This window comes from Conger conger, chromosome 2 (genome assembly GCF_963514075.1).
Source record: "Conger conger chromosome 2, fConCon1.1, whole genome shotgun sequence".
NCBI classification, from domain to species: domain Eukaryota; kingdom Metazoa; phylum Chordata; class Actinopteri; order Anguilliformes; family Congridae; genus Conger; species Conger conger.
The window spans coordinates 75,357,166-75,375,865 of record NC_083761.1 but is presented as its reverse complement, the minus strand read 5'-3'; the positions used below and the strand labels follow the sequence as shown (position 1 = coordinate 75,375,865).

The following is an 18,700-nucleotide window of genomic DNA, read 5'->3' as shown; positions in this document are numbered from 1 at the left end:
TACCGTACAAGACAGCAAAACCTGATCACATTATTATAGCAACATTGCTTAGCCTACAGCGTGTGATGGATAAGGAGGTAAATCAAAAGGAGCATTTTACAAATGGCAACCTTACCGCAAAAATACTAGTTAGAGTTTTACCACACGCAACTTTTTGATGTTCCAGAGTTTTAATAGTCTTCAATACAAAACTGACACGTACAGAAAACAATTCAGTATTCTTAAAAAAGCTACAGAGTGCGTGATATCAAGTTTTCGACATTCAAATTAAGCTCTTTCGCTTTGAATCTCGCAATGCAATCAAATGCTGTGTAAATATTATGATCTATAAACAATACAAATGTCAGACACCGAAGACGATTGGCTCAAAGAAACACGAATCATTATTTTGCTGTGGTTTATAGAACGCAGTGCTTTTTTTTTAACGTGTTAACGTGACCTCAGCTTTTCAGTGGTAAACCAAGTGTTTAAAAACAAGGTTGATTTATTTCGTAGCTAGCGCTTTTCAGCCAGGCTATGACTAATGGGTAACGTTAAACTGAAAGTGAGTCTGACATTTTGATCGTGGCGAATGTAAAGGCTTTAGGAGGGATTCACTGAATCCTGTAAGTTTTGTTAACTTAATATGTAGGGTACATTGTCTGTTGTGTTCAGTCTGAAGTGCTCCGTTGGCCAGCAGTGCTACGTCTGACTCTCACGTTATAATTTTGTTACAGATCTTATTCAGCATTCAGTTCAATTTTATTTTTTTGGATAGCGCTTTTTACATAGACTGTCACTAAGATGCTTTACAGAGCAACAGGAGGGCAAAAAGGGAAATTTGAGCTGATTTAGCCATTGAATTTCCTGCTATCTTGACCTTTGATAACCTCTATCCCTTAAGTAAGAAGTAGTTTTTAGGTGAAATATATTCACCTCTTTCTGGAACCAGGTGAACAAAATTGAGCCGTGCCTGACGTCATGCGTCATATGGAAGAATTGTGTGTTCCAACCAGCTGATGTCGCCACAATACTAAATGTTTTGCAGCTGTTGCCTTTACGGAAGGGAATAAGAGACAAGGCTATGGTGTTTCCCAGGCTCAGGGCAAGGGAAAGGCAGTGGCCCCAGAGGAAAAGAAATAGAGAAGGAAAAGCTTAGGAAATTGTAAAAAATATAAATAAAAACAACTGCAAATTTGGACTGTCAGAAAAAGATACTTTCCAGAGCAGCATAAGAGCAAACACCAGACTTGAACCCTAAAAATAGCAAGCATGTGAGGCAAAAAGATAGATATGAGCACCTGATAAAACCAGAAAGGTAATATAATGCTAATTTCAGCTGTCTACCTAATCTCTACTCGGTGGTGGCAGCCAAATTACTGGGACTTTGGGGCATGTAGTCAGATTGTTTGTGATTGGTTGGCTTTGGTTCCACTGACTCTGAACTTCCCTGAAGTAGCAGGAGGATCACTGCTGTTGGGACAGAGTGCTGCATTCCTTCTCTGGAGTGGAGAGACTCTCTAAACTTTCTTCCTCGCCGTCCCTTGATCTCTAAAAATTTAACTCAACTCGCTCTCTGGCAAATAAGACTAAAATAGTAACTCTGCTACTAATAGCTCTCTCTCTTTATCTGTGTTTGGGACTGATCGGTTCAGGGGGCCATGTTGGAGGGGATTTTACCCCAGATGCCCCCACCCTTGACCCTTCTGGGGGTGGCGGTGGTGCTGTTTTTGTTCTACCTGCTCTCCTCCACCCCTGGAACTGGAAAACACCCACCAGGACCCAGACCCCTGCCTCTTTTTGGGAACCTGTTCCACCTGGACCTGAAGCGGCTTGATGTGTCTCTCTGTGAGGTAAGGGCAAAAGAAGAGAAGCAACCTATTGCTGTTGTTGGCTTTCCTTTTATTTTATCGACTGGCTCAGACTCCCTACAGCTTGGAGCAAGCATAAGGGATAAGACAATGTTCACCAATCACCCTATCTGTATGTAGAACTTTCTCTTCGCGCTGCTGTGTGTCTGTTTGCCGTAGCGTGCTGCTTCCAAGTCAGTCTTATTTATCATGTGCACTGCACAACACAAGGTCGTTCTGAACAATTAAATTCTTGGGACATGGCAGGCAACAGCTACGTCGTAGACGTGATGTACATAGGAAGCCTACATGTGCTGGTTGAGAACTGTTTGTGAGTCTGGTAGTCCCTGCCTGGATGCTCCAGTAGTGCTCTCAATGGAGCGCCTGTAGAAATTGGTGAGTTTTGGCAGACATGCCAAATTTCCTAAGTCTCTTTTAGGTGCTTTTGGGTGGTTTTTACTGCCGCGTCCGATTGCCTGGACCAGGAGAGGTCATCATTGATTAACACACCGAGGAACTTTAAGCAGGAGACTCTCTCCACTTCAGCTCTGTCAATGTGAATGAGGGTGTGACACTGAAGTCCACAATCATCTCCTTAGTCTTGCAAACATTGAGAGAGAGGTTATTGTCCTGACACCATGTTGCCAAGGCGCTGTTGTTGGAGATGAGACCTTTTCTAGGGCATAACCCCTGTCTCCTGGGATACTCCTTGAAAATATTTGTGCTTATCTTATGTAAAGTGGGTAACTTTTTTTGAACCCGTCTTGGTTGCGTCTGATCCTCTGACCCCACTCCCTGACACTACCACCACCCTCCTTTATGACTAGGTGTTGAACATACTGGACATAAACCTACAACATGACACACATTAAAAATCTTTATTTGTATTGTGAATTAGAAGCAGTACATAACAAAATGTTTCACAAAATGCACAAAGAATAAAACTAATGAAAGACAGGTAGAAAAAACACCAAACAAAAGAAAAAAAAGCAGCACTTTTTTTGTCTCTGTCAGGGCTCTGTCCTTCAGTACCGGACTTTTGGTTCAGCCCACGTTGTTAACCAAATATTTACAGTCTTGCATTAATCCATGTGCATGACTTATTTTTTTTGTGTGTGTGTGGAACTTGAATTATAGTGACTTATTTTGACCAAATTTTATGGCCAGTTAGCCACTGTAAGTTCTCCACAGAGCTGAGAACTTACGGAAACGCAGAAGGAAGAAAGAACAAACAAGAACACGGTTCTATAACGATCCCTTCCAGTTCCTAAAAAGTCTCTTCACTAGGAAAAAAAGTGGAGCTCTAGAAACAACAAAGAAAGACCTGGAGGATCACTTGAAGACAACACACTCTGACCCAAGGCGGCACGAACGTCTGACCATTCCACCTGACATTCCACCAATTGACCCATCAGAACATCATTGAACATCAGATTGAGATTGGCCCTCCAACTTGGAAAGAGGTGGAAAAGGCAGTCCATCGAGCAAGAACAGCATCAGCCTCGGGGCCAAATGGAATCCCATATAAGGTGTATAAGAAAGCACCAGATGTCCTGAGGGTTCTCTGGAAGCTCATGAGAACAGCATGACAGAAGAGGATCATACCCAAAGTGTGGCATAGGGCAGGAGGGGTCCTGATCCCAAAGGAGAAGGAGGCAGTGAACATCAGCCAATTTCGACCAATCTCCCTGGTAAACGTAGAGGGTAAGGTCTTCTTCAGTATCATTGCCCAGAGGATGTCCGAATACCTGCGGAGGAATGGGTACATCGATACATCTGTACAGAAGGCAGGAATATCAGGGTTTTCTGGGTGCCTAGAACATTCCAGCATGATCTGGCACCAGATTCAATTGGTGAAGGTGGAGAAAAGGGACATTCATGTGGTGTTTCTGGACCTCGCCAATGCCTTTGGGTCAGTGCCCCATGAACTCCTGTGGGCTGCCTTTAGCTTCTTCCATATTCCGGACACCATCACGGCCTTGGTTAAATCCTACTTCCAGGATATGCAGTTCTGCTTTACCACCTCCGAGTTTACCACCTCTTGGCAATGCCTGGAAGTTGGCATCATGGCCGGATGCACCATCTCACCCCTGGCTTTCACAATGGCAATGGAGGTCATCATCCGAGCCTCAAAATAGGTGGTGGGCGGACAACGGCTCAACTCGGTCCTGCGCCTCCCTCCCCTCAGAGCTTACATGGATGATATAACTACTCTGACCACCACTGCCCCGTGCACCAGGAGACTACTCGGAAAACTGGAGGAGAACATCAGCTGGGCCCGTATGAAGATAAAACCATCCAAGTCACGCAGCATTTCTATTATAAAGGGAGTGCTCTCTGACCTTAAATTCTTCATCGGAGATGACCCAATCCCAACAGTATCCGAGCAGCCTGTAAAAAGCCTCGGAAGGTGGTATGATGCCAGCCTGAAAGACAAAGAGCAGGTGCAGCAACTGCGGAAGGAGATCAGTAATGGGCTGCGGGCCATGGACAACACCCAGCTGCCTGGAAGATTAAAGACCTGGTGCTTGCCGTTTGGACTTCTACCCCGGGTGCTATGGCCCCTCTCAGTCTATGAGGTCCCAATTTCAACAGTAGAGAAACTGGAAAGAGGAGTCACAGGCTACATTAAGAAGTGGCTCGGAGTCCCACTGTGCCTTTCCACCATAGGCCTCTACGGAGATTGTGCCCTCAAACTGCCTCTCACTAGTCTCACAGAGGAGTTCAAGTGTGCTAAAGTGAGACTTCAGATGACACTGAATGAATCCCGAGATGCAGTAGTGAGTAACAACGCACCGACCTTGGCAGTAAGCCGCAAATGGAGACCAGCCAGAGCAGTGGAGGAGGCAACAACAGCTCTCAGACATGCGGACATCGTGGGACATGTTCAGCAAGGAAGAGGAGGCCTCGGGTTAACAAGTAACCGCCCAGCTTGGAACAGAGCCACAGCTCCAGAACGGAGGAAGATGGTGGTGGAGGAAGTACGCCACCAGGAGGAAGCCGCAAGGTGGGCTAAGGCGGTCTCCCTTGTTAAACAGGGACAGTGGACACGGTGGGAGAGTGTGGAGAGGAGGAAGATCAGCTGGAAGGATTTATGGGACATGGAAGCGAGACGACTTAGCTTTATCATCAGAGCTACATATGACGTCCTTCCAATACCAGTGAATCTTCATCAATGGATAGGTGAAGATCCAGGATGTGCCCTCTGCTCCAGGCCAGCCTCCCTCAAACACATACTTGCAGGGTGTAAAGTCAGCCTCACCCAGGGACGTTACACCTGGCGTCACAACCAAGTCCTAAAGAGCCTTGCCTCCACCCTGGAAAACAAACGAGTCGCCACCAACTCCCTGCCACTATCAGCATCTGACCCCCGGCAAACAACCATCTTTGTCCGTGAGGGGGCTAAGGTAATCAGGAGCAGCTCCACACCACTGGAGCAAGGCCAGCTTCGCTTAGCCTGTGACTGGAAGATGCTGGTTGATGTTGGCCGGCAGCTCGTATTTCCTCCAGAGATTGCAACCACCACCCTGAGGCCTGACATGGTACTCTGGTCCCCTTCTTGCAGGAAGGTCTTCATCATTGAGCTTACTGTACCCTGGGAGGACTCCGCGGACGAGGCTTATGAGCGGAAACATCTACGCTATGCCGAGCTAGCTGCTGAAGCACAACATCGCGGCTGGAACACTGAAGTCCGCCCTGTGGAAGTGGGGTGCAGAGGGTTTGTGGCAACATCTACCACCAGATTGCTCAGAGACCTGGGAGTGAGAGGCCAGAGCCAGCGCCTAGCCATCAAGGCCTTGTCGGAGGCAGCAGAGAGAAGCAGCCAGTGGCTGTGGATGAAGAGGCTAGACCCCTGCTGGGCCCCAAAGTAGCAGGCCAGGTTGACACAGAGGGGGGTGCTTCTGGGACGCCAGAAGTCACTGTTGAGCCCTCCGGAGGCGTCGTGGGCTCATCAACGAAACGTTGAGGAAGGAGGGTGCCCACTTGAAAACTCCTCTGTGTCAACCTTCCATCATCATCATCAAGTCTACTCTCTTGGTAAGTGCTTGAGTTGGCACATAAAGGGTATTTACATCTTGTCCTGTGTTTTGAAATCTTCGTCATGTATGCAAAGCAGTTTGATTTTTGCTTTCTTTTCTGCTCTACTGAACCATGAAGTCAAAACAGAGGTACACCGAATCAAGATATCTGTTTACAGTTATAACCCTACTGGTCACTCATTAAGCCTAGTATGGATTTTTCATTTATTGTTGTAGCTTTTAGTCATGCACTTTGAAGAGATTTTTATTTTTATTTTAAATTTTTTTCCGTTTGGAGTTTATCTTCATGAATCTGTATTTTTGTGGCCCTTTTAATTATTTGTTCAGAGAAAATGCAAGGTTATAATAACAATTTGTTATTTAGCTGACTTACAGTTCATTAGACTAAGCAGGGGACAATCTAGTTCTTAACCAATATTGTTTTTTGGGGGTGGTTTTAATGCACCAGAAAGCAGGAAATACTGTAAGGTATTACTTACTGTAAGGTGCAAAAGCTTATTATTCTACATAACCAACCCTACACCCCATTTGCCTGCGTACCCACTAACTTCATCCTTTGACTAAAATAAAATAAACTTAAAAGTATTTGATCTATCTGAACCAGAGCTAGCTTAATCTTCTCACGGTGTTCTGCGATTGAAAATTCCCCAAATTCCAGGAAACCCACAAACTTTCTACTCTAACCAGAATCATCAGAATTGTAAAAATGTAAAAAAAAGCATAATTTCACCATTTCACCCAAAGGAAGCGTATGCGTAGATCAGAGGTGGGCAATTCTTGTCATGGTGGGAGGTAGTGACCGATTGGGGCCACCAGGGGGCAGGGGGCCCATTGCCTTCACCTGGCCCTCATTAGTGCCAGGGAAGTGTTCCCCCTGAGAGTATTTAAGGGCAGTGCTGACATTCAATGCTTTGGTGTCCACTGTTCACTCTTGCACAAAGCTGGTATGCACAAGGTAGACGCAGAGCTGGTTGAGTCAGGTAATGTGCTGGTTAGTTTTTCTGACAATCTTAAAAAGAAAAGGTAAGGAAGGTGTTCAGTTTGTTAGTGTGTGTTCATGGCTGACACCTTCCTACAGGTTCTTTGTTTTCGTTCTCTTTTATTTTTCGTGCTCGCGTGAGCCGGTGGTAGAGGGACGGTGTATTTTGGTTTGTGTTTTTCTCCTGAGCTGCGACTCAAAGTTTTATTTTCGTGCCTAATCTTTTGCTAGGTTGTACTTTTATTTTATCCCCGGTCCGGGGATTTCAGTGCTCTACTTACGCACTTATGTTGGTTGGGTAGTCGCCCTGTTTTTTAAGGGTCATTTTATTTTCTCATAGCTGTTTTTGGGCTTTATCTTCTGATTTGAAAAGAGTTTTCATCCGTGTTATTTTCTGTTCCTCCCTCTGTTCCGGGAGTATTCCCCATTTATATTTGTACATCCCAGTTCCTTTCTCTTCCGGGATTTTGTGGCTTATAGGGGTTTACCTTTAGTCGCGTCTGGCTCTCCGCCCATCCTCAACATAACGATTCTGGCCCATGCAGGTTTTTGTTTCCACACAATGGCCACTGACATTGTGTTAATTTATTTCCTGTCTCTCCAGCTGTCTAAGAAATATGGATCTGTGTTCACTTTACACTTGGGCCCAAAGAAGGTGGTTGTCCTGGCAGGCTGCAAGACCATCAAACAGGCGCTGGTAAACTACGCAGAAGATTTTGGAGACCGGGAAATTGCACCCATATTTAGAGACAGCTTGCAAGGACACGGTATGCAATCATGTCCAGTCCCATTCGTCTGTTCCTTTCACCATCTGCATGTGGTATACCAAGCGCAGACAGATTTTGGCCAGTCATCCCACCAAAGCGACGGAGAGAGACACGGAGAGTTCTGGATAGATCTCCCATGTTTCTCCTTGCGCCTCTTCTTTTTTGTGGAGGTTATCTGTGACCTGCTTCCATGCCACAGGGTTGACCGAGAGCTTTATATTTACATTTCAGTCATTTGGCATACTTTTCGTTCAAAGCAACACGTTACAAGTGCATAGGTTCTTCCACAGGTAAAAGCATGAAATCCATAACTAGTAAAATACACATGAAGGACTCTTCTAAACAAGTGACAGTGACAGTGGTGTCCTGTCCTCTCCCAGGTGTTCTGTTCACCAACGGAAACTCCTGGAAGGAGATGAGACGCTTCTCCCTCACCAACCTGCGAGACTTTGGAATGGGCAAGAGGGGGGGTGAGGAGAAGATCATTGAGGAATGTCGCCAACTCACCGAGGTGTTCAAGAATTTTAAAGGTGAGAACGAAATGACAGGTGGCCTGTAGCGTAGCGGTTAAGGTAAATGACTGGGACATGCAAGGTTCTAATCCTGGTGTAGCCACCATAAGATCCGCACAGCCATTGGGCCCTTGAGTAAGGCCCTTAACCCTGCATTGCTCCAGGGGAGGATTGTCTCCTGCTTTGTCTAATGAACATTGTACATCATTGGCAGTTGGTTAATATAATTGGCCTGGATTCAATTTCTGCTAATGTGCCAGAGTTAGCCAGTCCCAGGGCTACATGCTCTGTCTGCGGGCGTAGCCGGAGCATCGGGAGGAAACTCAGGGAGATTGTGCTAACTTCATGTGATTGAGGAGCTTTCCACTCAACCAGTCCGGACCAGGGGGATGGTGCATGATGTGTTATATTATCCCTGCTAACCAAACCCTCAGATTCCTGGTTGATTATGCATTCTCAGAAGGAGTGAAGGCAGTCTGGCCTATCAGTAGCACTAACTACTTAATACGTAAGCTGAATCCTGGCCAGTGGACATCACATTTTCACACAAGAATTGTTCCCACTCTGTCCCGGATCATTCAGCCATTATTGCCACCTCTGAACTGTAACAAGCTGCTAACTGCTCTTAATTATACACTTTCAATATCCAGCTACTTCATCCATAATATGTCAGAAACATCTATTTCATTTTTGCATCCCAGGGATTCAAATGAACTAATATTCTCATAATGTCAACTCTTCATTATTTTCATCTGTAAAAAAAATAAAAAAATGTAGTGCAGCTACAGTGCATGTAGTGTTTTCAGCCTTAACTGATCCAGATATTGGGATATTGCTAGCAGTAGACTGGGTTCCAGGGACTGGGAGTTTAGAATCCACTATCCAATAGCGTACCTGTATGCAATTATTTCATGGTTTTTGTTCATTCTTTTTCGGTCTTTAGGTGAGCCTTTCAACACCATTCAGCCTCTGAATTACTCTGCCTTCAACGTAATCAGCGCCATCATGTACGGCTTCCGCTTTGACTACACTGACCCCGCCTTCCAAAAAATGGTCGACAGCACCAATGAAAATATCCAGCTGTGTGGTTCAGCGGAAATACTGGTACTAGTGCTACGTACATATACTTCTTTCTAAAGGTAGACATTGTCATAACATTTTTGGGGCACTTAAATGGCATAGTTGGTAAAGGCTGGAGCAAAGGAATTGACCTCACTGTTCCAATACTTTTGGAGGGGACTGTAAATCCCCTCAAATTAAAGATGACAGTCTGCACTTCAACGTCATATTCATGGATTTACTGCAAATCCAATCTGTACAGACCAAAAAAAAAAAAAATAGATTTCACTGTCCAAATATTTATGGACCTCATTGTAGCTTGTAGTCTCCTTAAAGACAAGCTTCAATATTCTTGCAAAAAAAAAAAAGAATGAATGAATTGAATGGACCTTCCCAATAACAGAGATGCCTATAGCTTTACCTGCCAAACATTGGTCCAGCTCATATCTACATTGAACACTATTTAAACCTCATATGGACTGCAGGTGACAGAGAGGTTGATTTCTCAAATATGGGAGGAAGGAGTTGTTTGGGATTGATGTTCTGTTTAAAAACAATTGTTTCTGGTTCTGATCCTGAGCTGTTTTTTGGTTTTGGCGGGTTACTGCAGGTGTACAACATGTTCCCCTGGCTGCGCTGGTGTTGTGGCTGGTGGCTGATGAATCGGACCCAGATTTTGAAGCAGGACAAATGCAACATCAGCAAGATTAAGGGGTTCGTGCAGGGACTGAAGGACACACTCAACCCCCAGGACCTCAGGGGATTTGTGGACTCCTTCCTAGTTCGGCAGCAGGAGGTATGGAGCGGGAGAACTGGACTAGGACTGCTGGCAGTTAAACTGTCCTCGGTTTTGTCCTTAACCATCGGACTTCATGCTTGACAAACCTTTCTGCATTATTTGAAGAAGCATTTTAATGTTAGCAGGGCTTATGCTTATGACATTATAGATGTATATATTTAGATTTCAAAAAAGCATTTGATAAGGTAGCACATGACAAACTCATTATCAAAATGAGGACAATAGGAATTTCAGAGTGGGTTTGGAACTGGCTACAGGATAGAACAAAAAGAGTAGTAGTAGTAGTAGTAGGAGGGACCTTATCTGAGCAGGGTATTGTGGGATGTGGTGTCCCACACGGTTCAGTGCTGGGGCCACTGCTCTTTTTCATTTACATAAATAGCCTTAACAGAGGCATTGAAAGTACTTTTGTTAAGTAAGCTGGCACTACACTACCAAAGCTTGTAGGAATCAGTTGAAGAGTTCCACTCCTGCAATCATTTCATGTAAGCTAAAAAAAGGAGCCTTGCTGTGTTTGCAAACTCCTGCATAGGCTTTCTGAGTGGAAACAAGTACCACATTTATCATGCACTGAAATATATTTTTAACATCTTTCATGAATTGTTTATTTTGTGCATGGTGTTCTGTACCTGTTCAGGAGTCAGACCAGCCAGGTTCCTACTTCCACAACGACAACCTGCACTATACTGTCTACAACCTGTTTGCAGCAGGGACAGATACCTCTGCAACCACCCTGAGATGGGGCCTGCTGCTGATGGCTAAGTACCCGCACATACAGGGTAGGGAAATGTGTACACACACAAACACACACACACACACACACACATAAAAACTCTGTGCACCTTCCTAAACTGCAAATTCCAATTCAGTTTGACTTTTAGTCATCACAGTTGCGTAATGTCTCCCGTGTACAGAATCCCCATAGTCAAATGACATTACAAACCGTTGCTTAATTATTTTTAATAGTACCGTTACCTGTGCTTGTTACAATATTTATGAGTGGCGTGCTGTTTGCATTGTATGAATGGCATGTTTGCCTTGTGTGTATGAATGGGCATGTGTGGCAAACTCACCCAGGTGAGCCGCGCTTCTGCGACGTGCATGCACACTCACATTTAAGCGCACACCCACATGAAGACAGTGGGCTCCAAAATTATTGGCACCCTTGATCATAGCCACATTAAAAAAGTTAGTTTTTGACATATGCTGCACTTTAGTTCAGACCACAGGTTTTACATGGGATTTAAGTCTGGAGAATGAGTCGGCCATTGAAGAACACAGATCCACATTTCTGTCATAACCAAGACTCAAGTTTCCTGAAGATTCCTTTTTACTTTGTTGAATAAATTTTGCCATTGATATTAATTAGTGCCCCTCCAAAACATCAATGACTCACCACCATATTTCACAGTAAGTATGAGATGCTTCTCCTTGAATGCATAATATTTTCTTCCGGTCATAATTCCAATGAGGTTTGGCTTTGTTTACTGTGCTCAGTAAGGGCTGTCTTCATGCCACCCTTCAGAAGAGTTTGCTGGTACAGAGGTACAATTTTATAGGGTTTTTTAGACTTGGTGACCCCAAAACACAACCAATCTGTTCAATTCTTAAATTGCGATCCTTGGGTTACTTATGGCCCTCCAGCTCACCATCATCCCTACCATGGGAATAATTTGCACTTTCATCCTCTTCCTGCCAAATTTGCAGCAATTCCATATGTTTTACACCTTTTTATTATTTCACTTACAGGGCTAAGTGTTATGTCTAACCGTTTATGGATGTTTTTGTTGGCATTACCCGATTTGTGATGGTCAATTACCATCTGTGTCTTCTGAATTGACAGTTCTTTAGATTTCCCCATGCTGACGGTTGACAAAAGGATTATTCATGCTTGTTGCCTCATTTTTATTCTCTGGTGTAATGGAATGACACAACATGGTTCCTTTAGACTGAGATGAACAAGATTAAAGTAAAATTGTATTGCCGATTTCACTTAGTCACAATAATTGTTAGGGGTGCCAATAATTTTAGTACCTGTGTTTTTCTGAAAAAAATAGATTACTAAATAAAAACATTGAAACATGAGAGTGAATGGATGAAAATAAAAGTAGTTTTCCCATGTCTGAACATAAAACAAAGATCATTATCCATGTTTATTATATGCAGCATTTTTTCAACATTTTTATGAATTACATTACCAGGGCCCAATGGCTGTGCGGATCTTATTGCAGCCAATAATTCTGGAGCCCATTGTATGTGCATACACAGACAAAGAAGTTTGTGCACCAAGTTGCATGCACGCACACACTAATTACATTAAATAGTCTTAATTGGCCTTTACGATTGTTGAAGAGAATCCCTGTCTTTCTGCACAGTATTTACCGGTGTCAATTAGTGTGGCTGCACTTCAACTTCACTCTAATGGGTGTGGTGTATTAATATTAATGAGTTTCTGTAAAATCATGGTTAATGGTCCAGTGTACCAACTTTATATATCTCTCTGTTTCTGTGTCTCTGGGGTGCAGACCAGGTTCAGGAGGAGCTGAGTCGGGTCATTGGGGACCGGGAACCCCGGATGGAGGACCGGAGGAACCTGTCCTACACCAACGCCGTGATCCACGAGACCCAGAGACTGGCTAACATTGTACCCATGAGCCTTTTCCACACCACCAGCTGTGACGTCACCTTCCAGGGACACTTCATCAAGAAGGTTCTATCACCTCCCCTTAGAGACTCAGAGACCTTCCCTCTCTTCCTCTCTCATTCTCTATTCTCTCCCTCCCTATCTTCCTCTCTCATTCTCGGTTCCCTCCCTCCCTCTCTTCCTCTGTCATTAGTCATATAGTGACTGTTTTATTTAAACTCTTTGTTCACTGGAGCATATAGGGAAAACGACAAAATGTGTCAGTGTCCAAATACTTATGGACTGCACTGTATGTACAGATATCAAGAGGTGTATATATAGATAAAATGACTTGGGGACAGATAGTGAGTGTATGTTGGTCCAAGACCAGATGCACGGGTAGTGACTGCCAGATACGAGTGTTTCTGGTTGTGTTCCGCCATGTACATATTATACCTTGCATTTCCTCTCAAAATGTTCACTCTCTTTGTGTGTATGTATGATTTAGTGTGTGTTTTACAGGGAACTACGGTGATCCCACTCCTGACGTCAGTGCTGCAGGATGAGGAAGAGTGGGAGACCCCCCACAGCTTCAACCCTGGCCACTTCCTGGATGAGAAGGGCTGCTTCATCAAGAGAGATGCCTTCATGCCCTTCTCTGCAGGTGCAGCACAGTGCAGTACATGGCAAATCAAAGCTCTCTAATCTTTAACTAAGAATGCTGCAGATATGACACATCAGCTTTCATATCCACAGGTTGCCGTTTTCAGAAGCGAGACACACTTCATTTTATACTAAGGGTACTCTGCCGACTCAGCAGATTTTTTAAATGACTGAAGGCCTATTGTCTGTACATTCTCATTCTGCTGTGAAAAAACATGGGGATTGTTGTCCCCTGTTGTTGCAGAAAGTGCTGTGATTATCTCTTCTGCAGCTGTATTTTTGTGCTATGATTATCTCTCTCTCTCCTGTAGCTGTATTTAAGTGCTGTGATTATCTCTTCCTTGCAGGGCGACGGGCCTGTCCGGGAGAGAGCCTGGCCAGGATGGAGCTCTTCCTCGTCTTTACTTTCCTCCTGCAGCGGTTCCGCTTCACACCACCACCGGGGGTGTCTGAGGATGAGCTGGACCTGACACCATCTGTGGGGTTCACCCTCAGCCCTTCTCCCCACCAGCTGTGTGCTGTGAGCCGGGCCTAAACCCCACTCCAGCTATGTGCTGTGAGCCGGGCGTAAACCCCACTCCAGCTGATGGGTGTGAATCTCACCTTTTCTGTTCTTCACCAAACCTTTCTTGGTCACAGGAACTTTTGTTTGACTCACAGTATAAGTGTCAGCTATATTATTAAATGTATTTCTCCCCTCTGGAGACCTTTCTTTAGCTTTTCTCTTTATTCCAGGTTTCTTCAACTACTCACTGATGAGGTCATCTTAAGCGGTACATATGGGCCAAATCCACATTCCCTCACAGAGTATTATGATGGTTGTTTTCAAATGAATTTAATCCATCCATTTCCTGAATTTACTCAGAAGAAATGGACCCTACCTTGACTCCAGCTTTGAGACTGAAATGTTAAATTCTTTACGATACATGTAGACTGTAGACTTTATTTGATTATTTCAGAAAGTGCTTCAATGGTTAAAATAGAGTTGCGGTCATTTAGCATTTTAGTGTCATTTCCACTGACCCTTGGAATGCAAAGTATTGATGTTTTCCGTAAGTGATCAGCCCCTGCATATATTCAATCACTGCAATCAGAAGTTCTGCTACTTCGGGATGCCTGGCACCTCCCCCTCGCCGCACCTGCACTTCTATGCCATATGCCATAGATTATAATAGCATTCATATTATTAGGGAGGATTGCGCTAGTTCGGGGTAGGGTATTGACACTATACTAGATGGTATATCTGTAAGAATATATGACGAAGGAGAGATGGTGTTGAATTCTGTATATTTCCAGCATTGATATTCAGTGTTGCAATACAAACAGGGGTATAGAGAGAGTCTGAAAGAATAAAATAAAAATACAATTAGGATCTTATTTCTTAACAGTAAATCCATAACTCTTAGGTACATAGGACGTATCTGCATTCACATACAAATAATATTTCTGTAGCTCATTTATATATAAATGCATTAACATTATGCATCTGATGCTTAAATCATACGCTGGAAACACATACAACACTAATTCTCTTCAATGGTACTGCATAATGTGTCAAGACAACACATGTAGTCTTTCTTCCATACGGTAATACTATGCTCATTGGTAGTAGAAACGCCAGACGGTAATTCCTAAACTACACACAGAATACAGCACTCTCGGAGAAATCTTACACTATATTACTTAAAGGAAATGATAACAAGAGCAAGTTTAACTGTACTAGCTAACGGGTTGCAAACACGTGTTGATGAACTCAACAAACATCATATTACGACAAACTTACTTATCGGCAGTGACTCGGAACACTCGGAATATCGAGAGTGGATTACTTGGGATAACTACGAGGATAAGTGCAGCAGGTAAACAACTTTAGCTCATTTGTCAGAGCGCGCTGAGTCGGCACATCTGCTCATCGCTGCAGGCACAGGAAAAAGGAAAGGAACCAAGTAGGAAACACGTGAATTGAACACACAAACATATTGCGACAAATGAAGAATCGCGGGAAGGCATATAATCGTCAAGCCTTTTCTACACATATACAGTTATTGTTTGACTCTGGATATTCTAGGTGCCAACTGTAGTATGCTCGTTGATGTATTCTCCAAGTTAGTTGATGTGTTCTTCAAGGGTTCAAAATCCATGTGGTCACGCTAGGACTCGGAACCGTACTTTCCATCACATTTGTCCCTGTGTTCGATTTGCACTTCCTTGTGCACATCATGATGAATATAAATATTTAACGGGTTCAGCTGATTCAGATTCAAACCAAAGGAAACAAGGCCTCACCTCCCTCGTTCTTGACACACAAACCCTTGTGCTCCTTTCAACAAAAATGCAACCACAAAGAAATGATCATTTCTGTCTATTTGCTAAAAAACACTATTCTTAAATTCACTACCATCCATGTAAAAATGAACTGTGCAATCTGTGTCTGAACTTAAGGAAATAAAGGTTTAAATCTGTCTGCGTTCCCTGTCTGCATTGATTATTCTCATCGACCTCATCTTAACCCTCTATGGTACCCATTATTAAATAGCACTTCAAAAAATCAATTTGTGTGTTTTTTTGTTTTTTTTTCCCTCCTATTTGACCTTAACATCAATTCTACAATTCTTTTTTCAGGTTTAACCTTTCATCTCCTTTTTAGGTGATTGCTATCAGGGGACCGATAAGGGGTATCTTTTTTCCCCAAAAGGAGAGCCCCATTATAAATGTCAACCATTTATTGAATTTATTTTCAACAACAAAACAACATAACACAATTTTTTTATCACAAACATGAATGTTATAGAACATAGTAGAACAATGAACAGCTATGGAAATGATTTGTCCCTAGCTTGCATATCACCTCAGCCATTGAGGTCTTATACCTATACCAAACAATTTATTTTTTTATCTTGAGTCAATCTTCAACCTATCCAAAGTTTAGGATGATGGCACACTTCTAACACCCCATTTTGGGGCATCAACTTATGCATAAATTAACTTCATTGTATTTTTTATTAGATATATCTTCCTTGTTTATTACCTGGTGTATTTGAATTTATGAAGGAAGAACAATATCTTATAAAACTTACAAGAATTAATAAAAAATGGACAGTGAAAATGTGTTTAGTTTTTTAGATATGTCCCCTTGAAAATGTGGAGAGAAAAAAAAATCACATTTATGGTCCGATATCACTAAGTATTCCCAAGATACCAAACATCAAATTATTTAGCAGTTTGCTAAAGAGAATTATGGCCATTTAAAAATCGGATTGCAATTGCAATTGCAAACAACATTCACTGTGCTAGCAGGGTGCCAGCTAGCAGCAGTTAACAAACAGTGCTATCGCTTCCAACTGCCCGCATGGGACAAACTATCACATGGCATGTGACACCAAGAGGATATCAGACCTGAGTTAAAACCCCTTTGTGCAGATTCCTAAAATGCCAACCATTCTGTTCTACTTTGAGGTATTATGAGTTGAGTTGTCCAACGATATCTTACCTGAGGAGTGAGTACTGAATGTCTTTTCATGGTGATGAGCTGAACAAAACATCCGTTAATGATAAGAAAGAGGAAGAATCGAAGGCGGTGGCAGGAGATGAACCAGGGAGTAGTGTTGGCATGACACTTATTTGAAAAACGTATTTTTCCTTTTGACATGCTTTCCCTTTCAACATTCATTTAACATCAACCACACTTGGAATAATTTGTCGCCAATGTGTTTTCTGTGCATATACATTCATTCTGCTGTCACTGCTGCCAAAGCAAAATACTATCAAACACAAATTCAGAACTCCACTTCTAACCCCCAGAAACTGTTCTATATTTTCTCCTCTCTCCTCAACGCACCGCCTCCTCCACCTCAGTCCTCCTTCGCTGCTGATGACTTTGCTGATTTTTTCGATGAGAAGGTCACAGACATCCGCAGTTCCTTTAGAACCACCGCCCCCCTCTCTGTGCCCTTCCCCCCCTCTAGGCCCATCCCTTCCTTTTCTACTTTTTCCCCCCTTCTCAACTCCTGCTCTCCCACTGCCCTACAACCTGTGCCCTTGACCCTATCCCCTCTTTTGGTCTCCACACACCTGTCATTCTCCCATTTGTCACCTCCCTTGTCAACTCCTCCCTGTCTTCTGGCTGTTTTCCAGCATCCCCCAAGAGAGCCCACATCACTCCACTGCTAAAAAAGCCTACTCTGGATCCCTCCATTATCCAGAACAACCGCCCGGTATCTCTTCTTCTTTTTCTTTCTAAAACCATAGAACGAGCCGCTTCTACTCAACTTTCTTCTTTCTTCGCTAACAACAACCTGCTAGACCCCCATCAGTCTGGCTTCAGATCGGGCCACTCGTGAGAGACTGCGCTCCTCTCCGTCAGTGAATCACTCCATGCCGCACGAGCAGCCTCCCTCTCCTCTGTCCTCATTCTTCTAGATCTGCTGCCTTCGACACTGTGGATCACTCCATCCTCCTGTCCGCCCTGTCAGCAATGGGCATCTGTGGCACAGCCCTGGACTGGATTGAGTCCTACCTCTCTGGTCGCTCCTTCCAGGTTGCCTGGGCTGGTACGGTATCGACACCTCGGCCCCTTGCCACAGGAGTTCCCCAGGGCTCAGTCCTAGGCCCGCTTCTTTTTTCTCTTCACACTCGTTCCCTTGGCCCTGTGATCACTGCACATGGGCTATCCTACCACTGCTGTGCGGACGATACCCAACTCTTCATCTTGTTCCCACCATCTGATACACAGGTTTCAGCCCGTATCTCTGCTTGTCTGAGTGACATCCAGAGCTGGATGGACAACCACCATCAAAAGCTCAACCCAGGTAAGACTGAAATGATATTCATCCCTGCTAATACCTCTCCCCATCTGGATCTCTCCATTTCCCTCGGGGATACCACACTTACGCCATCACCCAGTGCAAGGAACCTCAGCGTGGTGATGGACAGCAGACTGTCCCTCTCCGAGAACATTGCGGCGGTGACCCGGTCATGCAGGTTCTTCCTGTACAACATAGGGAGAATCCGCCCCTTTCTCACCCCCTACTCGACCCAGCTCCTGGTCCAAGCGATGGTTCTGTCCCGTCTGGACTACTGCTATTCCCTCTTGGCTGGCCTCCCAGCGTCCTCCATCAGACCGCTCCAACTTATCCAGAATCCCGCAGCTCATCTGGTCTTCAACCTTCCCAAATAGTCACGTCACCCCCCTGCTTACTTCCCTCCACTGGCTGCCTGTCATGGCAAAAATTCAAAACATTGGTGTTAGCCTTCCAAGCAGTTAAGGGGTCTTCCCCAGCTTACCTACAAAAAATCATCAGACCCGACACCCCTGCCAGACCTCTTCGTTCAGCCTCCACAGGCCGTGTGTATCGGTGTGTATCGGTATTTTTACCGATTTTTTTCACTTTTGCTTTGTTGTTTGTTTGTTTGTTTAAATTTTTTTTTTT

The 18,700-nt window shown here is 44.0% G+C and overlaps 1 protein-coding gene across 2 annotated transcripts; it reads left to right on the top strand.

The window, feature by feature from the left end:
* Nucleotides 1-26: 26 nt before the first annotated feature.
* Nucleotides 27-15,733, top strand: LOC133118660 (cytochrome P450 2K1-like). 2 transcript variants are annotated; one of them, XM_061228812.1, is made up of 10 exons: nt 27-77; nt 1,635-1,832; nt 7,453-7,615; nt 7,996-8,145; nt 9,071-9,231; nt 9,797-9,982; nt 10,623-10,764; nt 12,511-12,695; nt 13,131-13,272; nt 13,619-15,733. In XM_061228812.1, the coding sequence occupies exons 1-10, from the start codon at nt 66-68 to the stop codon at nt 13,804-13,806; spliced, it is 1,527 nt and encodes a 508-aa protein (XP_061084796.1). In that variant the 5' UTR covers nt 27-65; the 3' UTR covers nt 13,807-15,733. The 2 variants fall into 2 exon arrangements, with proteins under 2 accessions (XP_061084796.1, XP_061084804.1); XM_061228820.1 differs by lacking the exon at nt 13,619-15,733 and adding an exon at nt 13,365-13,586.
* Nucleotides 15,734-18,700: the final 2,967 nt, after the last annotated feature.